This window comes from Dermacentor variabilis, chromosome 3 (assembly GCF_050947875.1).
Source record: "Dermacentor variabilis isolate Ectoservices chromosome 3, ASM5094787v1, whole genome shotgun sequence".
NCBI classification, from domain to species: domain Eukaryota; kingdom Metazoa; phylum Arthropoda; class Arachnida; order Ixodida; family Ixodidae; genus Dermacentor; species Dermacentor variabilis.
In genome coordinates, this window is record NC_134570.1 from 24,088,537 (window position 1) to 24,100,408 (window position 11,872).

General features: G+C 47.4%; 2 protein-coding genes across 5 annotated transcripts in view; one reads left to right on the forward strand and one right to left on the reverse strand.

The window, feature by feature from the left end:
• Positions 1–3,090: 3,090 nt before the first annotated feature.
• On the reverse strand, positions 3,091–7,896 carry RpS6 (ribosomal protein S6). Its single transcript, XM_075684549.1, has 3 exons — positions 7,791–7,896; positions 7,251–7,382; positions 3,091–3,753 (listed from the first exon to the last, which is right to left on the reverse strand). The coding sequence occupies exons 1-3, from the start codon at positions 7,794–7,796 to the stop codon at positions 3,148–3,150; spliced, it is 744 nt and encodes a 247-aa protein (XP_075540664.1). The 5' UTR covers positions 7,797–7,896; the 3' UTR covers positions 3,091–3,147.
• Positions 7,897–8,226: 330 nt separating this feature from the next.
• The window catches only part of LOC142575298 (segment polarity protein dishevelled homolog DVL-3-like), a 38,738-nt gene continuing 35,092 nt past the window's right edge, over positions 8,227–11,872 (forward strand). For 2 of the 4 annotated variants that reach the window (XR_012826622.1, XR_012826623.1), the window contains exon 1: positions 8,227–8,897. Coding sequence is in view for 2 of the 4 variants with exons in the window: in XM_075684547.1 (XP_075540662.1) it covers positions 8,737–8,897 (161 nt within the window). In the remaining 2 variants the exon portion in view is untranslated. The remainder of the gene's footprint in view (positions 8,898–11,872) is intronic. The other 2 variants (XM_075684547.1, XM_075684548.1) reach the window with 1 other exon arrangement.

Below are 11,872 nucleotides of genomic sequence, written 5' to 3' on the forward strand. Positions count from 1 at the left end.
GAATACGTGACCACCTTCCCACGGCTAGACCTGGTTCTTAGCGCTGCGGAAGCGAGGGTATCATATTGTTTGTGTCGGCATCGGCGGCGTTGTCCCTGAAACCAACTCCGCAGCTGGGGTTGACTCACTATCGGCGTCAGCGGCATCGGTCAGTCGCTGCTATCTCTTCCCTCCTCCCTTTATCGTGTTGTCCGCTTGCTGCGCGCGCTTCTGCCCCCATCGATTGCCGCTGGGTGTACACGCCGCCCCCCTCCCCCCTCTTCCTGCGAGTCTCCGGTTGTCAAAGCGCCGGCTCGAACTTAATTCCTTTCTTCGCTCCTCCTCCAATGCAACCCCTGTGCGGTGGCAATCAGAGAGCCAGATCGGTGGCGGCGGATCTGTATATGTGCACCGCCCGAGCCGAAATTGCCGCTGCCGTTCGCCCTGTGCGGTGGCAATCAGAGAGCCAGATCGGTGGCGGCTTGACATAAAGACAAACAGCAATTTCCTAACACTTATGCGGGAGAACATCCCGTTCCTCTCGCTCGTAACGCGCCCCACGGCTGTGACAACCTCGCGAGGCACTTGTATAGATCTCGTCTTTGAGAATCAAGCATTGGTGTACCAAGTCGAACATATATCAGTCTATTTCTCCGACCACAAAGCTTCCTTCATGACTGTCAAGAACTGTTAGTGGAGTCTTTGTTAAAGGAATACGTGCGAAAAATAAAAAAAAAAATTCTGTGATAGCGCATACATGTGTTGCTCGATTTCTTTGCCTCAATCTATCGAAAAGGTGAAACAGCTTATTTGCTGCGCTCAAATTTCGCATTAGGAAGTAACGTAATCGTCGGTAATTTTTTTTTTCGTTGTTTAAACGTATGTGGTTTGCGTTTAACCTATCAACCACACATATCGCGTTTTTAAGAGTAATTTTACGGCATCCGTATATGATGCAAGTGAATTAGCGCCCGGAGGCGTGGCATTTCGTGGCAGCACGTCATGTTCCAAGAACAACGCCATTCTGTGAACGTGTGATGTTAGCAGTGCACGTTGAAATGCCGCAGCGTTCAGTTGTAGGTTGGCAATGTCACTGACACGAATGTGCTACGCTGCCGACAGTGATGTGGTGCCTCTCAGAGATCGCCAACCGAGCTTCCGGGGATCTCCGTCTTTATCCTTAATGAAGAAAATACGATAAAGGAAGGATAGTCACCACTGTGCAGAAGACGACTTCGCAGGCTCCACTAGACAGCATTAAACTTGAGGAGCTCCACAGTTCCTTCGAACAGGTTGGACAAGCGTAGCCACTCCGCTAGTGATCAGTTTGAGAGGAACCTAGCGTCCTTAACGAAAATATATTTTTCTTTTACAAACAGACTTTTTTTTCTTTTAATCCGGTGGAAAATTGCGCAGCAGCGGGATTCGAACGACGAACCTCTTGCATGCAAGGCGGGTGTTCTACCTCTATGCCACTGCAGCACCTGCCAATTAAAGTGTAATACTTCTGCCATGATACGATGTGCCATGTGAGGCAACGACAATACTCAACCCTCTCAGACAAAATTAGGCACACAACACTGCCTCAAGCAAACACCTCCCCGTGTGTTCTGTGTACTACGCAGACAAGCAGCAAGGGTGCACGCAACAATGTTTAACGTCAACTGAGCACTCTAGCGTTGAACATTGAAGAAACGGAACATTCGCCGTCAACATCACCACTAATTGTCGTCAATCAAAGCAAACAGCACAGAAAGCTTCACGTACATCGATTCCCACAATGTGTGGGATCTGCGTAATTTTTCCTCCATTCCTACTACCGGATGTACTCATCGATGGGTTTGGTGGATTCCTGGCCCAAACGCCACTTCGAGCCGCAACACTTCCAAATGCGTCAGCATTCGGCGCGCATCTTTACCAACAGGCGGAGCAGATGGCTCACTAAGTGGTGGCGTCCTGCAACAGTGGGTGGCTTACCGGGCCTTTAGAGTACACAGAGTTGTCCCGATGGTTTCCTGTGAGAAAAGCTGTGGCTTAGAAGGGCCACGACCTCTCAACTTGTTTGGAACCACTTGCGATCTTGTGGGTGAGGCTTCTACATCTGAAGCACGAACTTGCCGGTTCATGATAGCACACCAAACAACGAAGAAATGTAGCCCATATTTAAATCTACTTAGAAGCGTTGGAACCATTTTTATCTCATTGCAGCAATCCGCGCTGTATTTCAAGTGCCTATTCTATCACAAGCGCAAGGAAAATTGCTTGTGATCGGAAATTTTCTGCAATTGTTATGCTTAAACAAGGCCATCCTTTGTAAGCGGCGCTGCTCTCGTACATCTGCCTCCAAATTATAAGACAAAAATTGACATTTTGTTCCATACCACCTACCTTGGATCAGTTTTTTGGCATTCTTGGGGAGCGGGGCGAAAGGAGGGGTAGAAGAAAACTTTGGAGGGGCGGCCGCCCCCTGGTGCCGCCCCGCCCCTGCTTATTAGGCATACAGGTGCTCACACTGTGACCAGGCAGCACGTGCATAATTGCATAATTCAAGGAACGCGCACTATGTCCCGTGACAGTGGCCCCTTGTATAAAACTATCACCTTGTATAAAACTATATTCTCCCATCCCTGTAACAAACAAGAAGGCCCACTGCCGTGATCTCAACTAGCAATATTCCTTCATTTCACTTGGAACTAAGGCAGCACACATATATCCTATAGTTCAAAATTTACAGGACTGTCCAGTATGGCAGGAAAAAATAAACTTAGTTGTTTTTGTTCCAGCAGTGAAACACCACCAGGGTGATTCTTCATTGCTTAACATATAGAAAAATGAACTCGCATTTACACTGTAATAAAATATCACTCAACTGTCACACATGCACATGAATAAGCACAGCAAGATCCCCTTGTGCATGAAGCCTGCAACATCAAAAGCCACACCAGCATCATGGCTGAACCAGACACTGTGCGGAGGTTGCACTTTGTGCCCAGGAAGTTCAGGCAGGAAAGTAAAATGGGCTTACACATGTACTGTCGCTATTGGGTATTTGGTTCACCAATGTGTCAGCAGCAAAGCACTCTTTTGTGCAATTGAAGAAAAGTCTGTTCGTGCTCCAAAACAAAACCCCGGGCCACAGTTTCAAAGCCTGGTATAATTTTTATTGGCCTACTTGACATGGGTGGATGACTGGCTCTGGCTATGAGAAGCAGAGCGGCGGCGACGGATCTTATCCTGCCTCTTCTCCTTGGCTTCCTTGGCCCTCTGTGCCAGGAGACGGGCATAGTCTGCAGCCTCCTCCTTACGCTTCTGGGTGCGCCTCTTCTTGAGAGCTACACGGCGGCGCTTGTGCTGCAACATGGCCGGCGTGATGAGGCGCTGGATCTTGGGCGCCTTGGAGCGTTGCTTCTTGCCCTCCTTGAGGGGCAGTGGGCGACGTACAACGTACTGCCTCACATCATCCTCCTTGGACAAGTTGTACAGCTTGCGGATCTTGCTAGCCCGCTTGGGTCCAAGGCGACGTGGAAGTGTTGTGTCAGTCAGACCGGGTATTTCCTGCTCGCCCTTCTTCTTGACCACCAAGCTGATGACACTGAGGTTGGAGTCAACGATGCAGCCACGCACCGACTTGCGCTTGCGCTCACCAGTACGTCGTGGTCGGTAGCACGAGTGACCCTTGGATAGAAGCAGTCGAACACGTCCAGCAGTGAGCACACCCTGCTTCATAGGAAATCCCTGCTTGTCGTTGCCTCCAGAGATGCGCACCACGTAACCCTGCAAGTCAAAGGTGCATAGCACTTAGTACTATTCAATTCGGAAGCCCATTCATGAAGATTACTACACAACTCACAAGCAACTACATGGGTATTTATCAAGTCAGCCAAAAGGCAAAAACATCCCTACACTACGACAACAGAATTAACAACACAAAAACAGACGTCTGAAACATTCTAAAAAAAAAAAGAGCCTAAACTGTGCCAAAGGGAAGTCTTAGTTATCTCATCCAAAACACCCATAAAGCAAACGAATGTTGAAAATAAAGCACACAGGCTTTGTGTGTTGTGAAGGCACTCCAAGCACTTTTTGTAGATGCCGTCATGACCATATCATGAGCAACATATCAAGTCACTTTTAGGTAAGTTGAAGCACGTAATTGACTTCTATTTTTGGGCTGGGCCCGAGACATTGACTTATAAAGAAGGGCTAATGGCTGACTCGAAATAAAAATGGAATGTCAACTCAAAGCAAAATTACCTTCACACTCCCACTCAGCAGTGGCAAGCTATAGCAATTAGCTGCAGAAACCAACACTGGCAATAGCGGCCCTCGCTGCTCTGCAATTGCGTGTTGTACAGCTACTGAGTTACGCCGTGTAGTACGCCGTGAGCCTAGACTCCACAAGATCAGCTGGAGTCACATGGCGCCAGATGAATTGTGCAGATACAAAAATTGCTGCTTCTTTCCGTAAGCATCTCTTGAACTCATATTAAATAAAGGTTTTCTTTTCCTAAACATGCTTAGTCGGCCCTATTCTGAGTGGTGCAATACATGATCTTTACAATGAAGTGACCTGCCTAACAAATTTGCAAGGTCCCAAGCGTTCCATTATAAAGGCGTGTAGATTGCATTGAGTATTTCTCCAGTCTCAAAAAATGGATGCTACTAAGAAAATGGTCATTGTTCATACAAAAAATGGGCACAGTATGGACCAGGCAGAATGACAGTCCAGCCAAACTACATGAAGTGGCTGCAACACGCACTGGAAGCTATGGCTCTGACAAAATTAAGTGCGCCAGTTACACTGCTAACACTAACTATTCAATGCAATAGTGGCATTGCTTACTGGTAACAGCTTGCTAGTGACATGAAAGATGCCACTCTGAAGGACCACTAGCAGCTCCCACTGAAGTTTGAAGTAAACTGGATGGATATAAGCTGAATTAATGAACTAAGCAAGGAAGAAGGCTTTGCCTACCTAGCAGTACTCGCACGCTAGCTCCAACACTAACATCGCATTCCTGCAAGTCATCTGTATCTCTTGCATATGCAAGCACAGAGCACTTATGCTGTTTATTTTTAATTGTGTTGGTCGATTGCAGGTGACAAATCCACAACTCTTAAATGACATATATTGCAATGCCTCCCTGAATCTCTCTGGCTTTCTTTTTCTCCTTTAGTTTTGACTGCACCAAGAGCTACCGTGTGTATATGCGTCTTATACCCCTGTCGCACACTGAACTTTTTAATGTCATTAGATTCAAATGACATTTGGTGCAATGAATGCCATTCAACCCATGGTGGATTACAGAGAAAAAATTAATGTCATTTGTTCATGATATCAATGGCAACCACTCAAAAAAAAAAAAAACAAGTGGGTGAGAAAAAGTAGAACGAAGTATGCGTAGTGTCTGAAAAATCAATCTATTTTTAAATAAATATGAAGTGCCACTTCAGTGAAATAAGATGCATATAAAGCTTCTATTTCAGATGTCTGGCCATCATAGCCAAGACAAGGCATAGCCAGCTTAGTAGGCATAGCCGATAAATTGAACACAAAAAATACAACTGACATGGCAGCGCTGAACGATGACGCTCAGTTGCAGCAGGTGAAGCAGTGTACTGTACTGTGTACTTTGCACTGCGAGCAAAGCACACTAATCAGAGAAAGAGGCCTGATAGTCAAACAGATGCAGAAGACACAGTAACAAAATTGAGCAGTGCATTCAAGCAAACTCGTTCACTGTAGCTGCAGTGATGGCTACAGCTTCCACTGCTCACCGAGAATGCTCGACATTTCAAAGGAATGTATGTTGGCTTGAAGATACTCTGCCAAACCTTGGAGCAAGTCACTTCATGCAAGTCTTCTGTGTATCTTCAAAGTCTCGTCTATTCCGACATAACGCAACTCTTCCGCAATATTGGCATGTACCTTCCTCTTCAGTCTGGCTTTACGGAGCTCTGTTAGGTTATCTTGCCATGAGTAAACATCTCCCCGCCTGACTCTAGTGCACTCGTTCTGCTGATGCCATTTGAGACGCTGTAAACACACGCACACAGGTGCCCCAATGTTTACAGTACGGCCGACAAGTGACGAAGGACGGACACCACTGAGGTGCAGATTAAAAACATTTTGTGACAGCACGCCGTACAGCTTTTCGCTCGTTAAAATGACAGATGCCTTAAAACATGCCGTATTTTCTTTTTACAACATGAACGCTTCTTAAGTTACAATGGCTCAATGTCATATTTTACCTTGTCTCTGGGGTAGAGAGCACACATTCACTTCTAGTGCCAAACCAAATGAGTTTCTCAAATTCTTTCAACTGCAGGAGCCATTCTATTCTAATGGCATTAAATATTGCTGTATAGCAGCCGAATAATGTTAGATTCCAATGACATTGAAGCATCCACTGTGTCAAGAGTATTACCTGGGTGCAGTTACCTAAGTAGGACTTTGCAATCTTTCAAAGTGGGGCACCTTCCTGTTGCAGCTAATCAATTACATTCATAGGTTTCTACCAAGGAATACAAACCCCAGTCATGAATAGTATTGGAACAGGCAAGTATGAGTTATGACTGCCAAAACTGGATAATTAATGTAAAATCTACATTTACACTTGGCGCAGTACTGTACCGACATCCAGTCATATAAAATGCTAGTGAAGCTCTAAAATAAGAATTTAATTATGGGGTTTTATGTACCAAAACCACGATCTGATTACAAGGCACGCTGTAGTGGGAGACTCCGGAAATGTTGACTACCTGGAGTTCTTTAACGTGCACCTAAACCTAAGTACACGGTTGTTTTCGCATTTCGCCCTTATCGAAATGCGGCCGCCGTGGCCAGTGAAGCTCGAAGTCATAAAATCATTCCTTTTGATAATAAATATCGTATTCAATAACCTTGACGGCGACGTTAGCGTTCAACTAGGTCAACACTTTTTTTACGATAGGGACAAGCTCGTCCCAAATGACACTCAAATGCGAACGCCAGATGACAGCACCTGTAACTGAAACAGGCGAGCTGAAATAAAGTAAAACTGGCACGGCCGAGCACATACAGTATCTGCGACATATTACGTATACGGCACAGATTTCATTTCGAGCTACTCCCAAAATCGGACGACAAATGTCAGCTGTACAAGTCACATGGCTTCAAACTTTTGCTACGAGTTGGCTTCGACTGCTCGCTGCGAATAAATCTCCTTCCACGCGGAACACACCTCCTTTAGTCAAACAGTGAAATATCAGAGTGCGTAAAATCGACTTACCTTCCATTCATCACCGAGAGCGTCGGCCTCGACTTCCTGGCCCATACGCTTCTCGTAGAAAATGCGTACTTTTTTCTCATCGTCAACTTCAATGAGCTTCTGGCAGCCAGTGGCTGGGTAGGAGATGTTCAGCTAAACGGCAGCGGGGGAAAAGGAAAAGGAGGAATAAGCATACAGTCATCAAACTTCGGTACGGTACAGTAATGCCCAACATGCCTGTTACGTCGGCGAGCGTGACACTTCGCTGATCTGAGAGACAAATCATTTTCACAAATATCAATTTTTGTTGTTGTTTTTTTTCGGTGGTAAAGCGACTGCCTTAACGTAAAAATACAAGCATAGGTAGGCTAGCTAAAACCAACGTCAACCACACCGTCCGGCACCGACCTGTCCGGCAATCCGAGGAATCACAGTTTTAATGAACAAAATTGACAAACATATTATTACAATCCAGGCTACTACACTTCCATGGAGGCAAGCAGGTTATTATTTTCTCATCGAAAGAATTTATTACAACGTTAAAATATCCTAAAATCTCACCTTCATCTCGCTAGCATTCACGGAGAACGTGAACCCAGACTCGAAAAGGAATGGCGCTGCGTTTACTCTTCAGATATCAGCGTAGAAAAAATAAAGAGGGCGCTAGCAATCTTGTAGTATTATAGAAATCAAATATGGCTATGATTAAATATTTCTGAATATCTACACAATAAAATTTTTATTTTTAATAAACATAATAAAATAAAATAATCAGTTTTAATTGCTATTTGAAACTTTAGAAATGACAAGGGAATGGTTGTGCACGGATGCATACACGACATGTTGTTAGCAGTTATGATACTAATTATAGTTGTAAGTGATACTGTCAATTGATAAGGGCACGTACAGACAAGACTGGGAGTTTTCGGCATGGTTTTATGAGTCAGGGATATTTCAACACCGCACTCAACTTTTGTCCGTGATGTGACACCCTGGTGGACGCCGCTGCAAGCCTGCAAGTGACAGACTTCCGCTGTCTCGGACGCACGGGAGCGCCGTGTTGATTATTTATGTTGGATGCACACTGCGGTCGCATTCTGAATCATAGCGCAGTTATTTAAGAAACTGAGTAAAACACGCGAGCTGCTCCATCAGAGTTTCAATTTACGTTCTCCCCTCGCTCATCGGTGACCCGGACGCTGGGAGATCTCGGCAGGGGATTTGCCAAAGTCCGTGGTGGTGCTCTGCTGCTGAGCTTTTGCTCTCCGGCTACTCTCGGTTAGGAGAACGGACGCGATTCCGTATGCGTGCTCCGCTTGACAGCTGATGTTGGACAAAAGGGCGACCGTGCCTTCCGTGACGCGCGGCCGCCCCAAAGGTGTGGCCAGTGGGATGGAGGCTGTCGTGCAGGTCGTCGTCGGCGGCGGAGTTGTGGGGTCCTCACACTAAGGCTTATCGCCATATTGGTGTACAGCTCTTCTGAGATGCCACTTTAGCGCATCGCGCGATGGAAGAAACCAAGATCATCTATCACATCGACGACGAGGAGACTCCCTACCTCGTCAAGGTGCCCGTGCCGCCGGAGCGCGTGACGCTCGCGGACTTCAAGAATGTCCTCAACAGGCCCAACTTCAAGTTCTTCTTCAAGTCGATGGACGATGATTTCGGGTAAGCTAGCTCCATGGAAAGACTTCCCAGCTCAGAAGATTAAAGAAAAGCACGCGTGCACGTGCACTGTTCGTGCAGTGCACGTGAGCACCTGCCGCACATAATTCCGCGACTAACGGGCCCGCCTTCGGCGTTTGCTTTGTTGTTTGCGCTGCCGCTTTTTGCCCCTGGACGTGTTGTTGCCACACAAGTCGCCACTTTGGCCGTATGTGCGCCTTGGTCACAATCGATACTTGGTAAACAGCGCGCGCGACAAATTTTACTCGGAGCTGGATGATTCAATGCGAAGAAAGTATCTTGTACATCTGCACGAACTGCTCGCGTAGGCACTTCGAAACTGCCGTCTTGACAAACGGTTCTCTTGCAGCCCCTATTGCCACAATATACACGAAAGGGACAAGCCAGAGTCACCAAGCTTGGAAATTATTAGCTGTACGTTTCACCTGCACCCATTAATGCAGTCACATTTACCGCTGTCACACGGCCACTTTCGATCGCTATTAAGCCCAATCTCGATCGAAATTTCCTACCGCGATTGGCTCCCTACCGCAGCTTGCGGAAAGGAGCCAATCGCAAACGAGAAATTCAATCCCGATTGGGCTCGATCGCGATTGCCCTTACTCCCGAACGCGACCTTTTGACAATTGAAGCAACCACAAAAACTGGTCTAAGTTGTGCCTGTGCGCCCTGAACTGGCATAAAAATAAAGGGGAGGGGAAGGGGGGGGGGAGAGTCGTTACACGAAACTTGGGAGAGTAGGAGCTGCCCTTTGAGACACTTTGGACATTGCACGTCAACTTGACGGTCTTAGGATCATAGATCTTGAATTGTAATGCAAGAAAGGTGGACTTGATGTGATGTGGCTTTTGCTTTTATTTTCAAATGCTATGGGTCAAAATAATAGGGGATATAATTTTGCATAAGAGATGCACCTGCACTGTGAGTACACGGAACAATGTTGACCACCTTTGGTCGTTTAATGTAATACCGGTGTCACGATCAGTCAGTTAACAAACTTTATTAAGGTCCTAAGGAACTACTAAGTCGTAGTTACGGGCCGCTCCCACATGGGGGCCTCCGCCCATGGTCCTCCACCTGTTCGCGGGCCCTTTGGACAGCCCTTAGTCGGTCCTGGTCCGGTGTCGCACAAACATTTTTTATCACGATCAAGCCCAATCCGGATCGTAATTCTCGACTGCAATTGGCTCCTGTGCACAGCTTGCGCAAAGGAGCCAATCACGACCAAGAAATTCGATCAGGATCAGGCTTGATCATGATAAAAAATGCGCCGTGTGACACCCATATAATGCACTAGTTAGATTTTTCTTTTTGGATGGATGGATGGATGCAAAACTTTCGTTGAAGTCCTGAGGTACGCGACTGAGCATGCTGCAGGCCGCTCCCACGTTGGGACAGTCAGGCCATGCCCGACCACCGGATCGTGGGCCCACTGGACAGGCCATAGTTGCGCCCCGGATCAGGGTTCTTGATAGCGGAGAGCCACTTGTCTTCATTGATTTGTTCTGGCCCTCACAACGAGAGACAATGCCAGAGCATATGGTCTAGGCTAGTGAAGTCATTGCAGTTCCTGCAAGAACTACTGGCATAAGTGTCGGCATAAAGCTTGTGGAATAAAGCCGGGCTGGGATACGAGCCTGTTTGCAATAATGTGAGGGTCAATGCCTGTGCTCTATTTAACTTCTTGTGAGGAAGGGGAAAGTTTCTCCTGTCGTGATAAAAGTGCTGCGTAATTTTATTATATGTGGTCAGTTGATCTGTTCTCCACCACTGCGGGCCAGCGAGGGAGTTCTCCATGGTCACGGAAAGCAAGACCTCATGCCTTGGAGTGGGCCAGCTCATTGAAGTTTGTGGGGCGGGGAACCACGTGAGTGTGTGGGTGGCGATGCTTTTGCCGTCGAGGATGCGACAGGCTTCCTTACACACGGCGCCAATGCTGAAGCGCGGATGGCTGCCCTGGAGTCGCTGAAGATATTGGCATGTCTGTCGTTCAGGAGCTCCAAGGAAATGGCCACTTGCTCGGCCGCACGCGACAACATGCTTCATATCAAAGCAGCGTTAACGGTCGAACCCCTGAGGTTGGTCGACACTACTGTGGAATTGTTGCTGTTGCCATACTGGGCCGCGTCAACGAAGCAGCTGCCGCCAGGGAGTTCTGTCGCGCGGCGTAGGAGTGCCACCGCCCTGGCCTTCCTTCTTTCTACGTTGCGCTGGGGATGCATATTGTGCTGGGCGGGGGATATGATGATGTCTTTCTGCTCATTCGGAAGGCCCCGGTAGGCGTCTTCAACCGTGGCCGGGAGGACGCCCATCTCTGCTCCCTGGTGCCGGAGAGTCTGAGAATCTGTGCCCTTTCTTGTGCTTCTGCAATGTCTTCCAGGGTATTATGAATACCAAACTGCAGGAGTCGGTTGGTGCTTGTGTAGTTTGATAGTCCGAGCACGCTCTTTATCATGGCATTTGACTTGTCTCACTCGGCCCTCTTCCAGGCGTGCATGGCCGCTACCTACATGGAATGGCATAACAAGAAAGCATGGACTAGACTTGTCAGATTCTTTTAGCTCAGGCCTCTCATTCTGTTAGCTACCCGCTTGATTAGACCGATGACGCTATCCATCTTCTTTGCTAGTTTGTGAATGGTGATGCTATTTGTGCCCGCCCCTTCGAGTGTCATTCCTGAGATTCAAATATATGCGACTTTGGGAATCGGATCTCCGCACTTGGTGTAGGGATTAACGTCGATTTCAGTGGGGGGTTTCCAGTTCTGTGGCTTGCGGCCCTTTCTAGTTGGGCTGTAGAGAAGGAGCTCTGATTTCTTTGGGGAGCACTGGAGTGCCATGTCTGTTAGAAAGCACTCTGTAGTGTCGACAGCTTCCTGGAGAGCGGCTTCAACTTGTCCGTCACTGCCTCCCACACACCAGTGATGTCTTCCGCGTAGATCGTGTGACCGATGTTCT

Bases quoted from the DNA above. Each gene is read 5' to 3' on its own strand.
- RpS6 (XM_075684549.1), bottom strand. The intron at 3,754-7,250 runs GTAAGTCGATTT...TTTGACTTGCAG, and splicing joins CTCTCGGTGATGAATGGAAG to GGTTACGTGGTGCGCATCTC.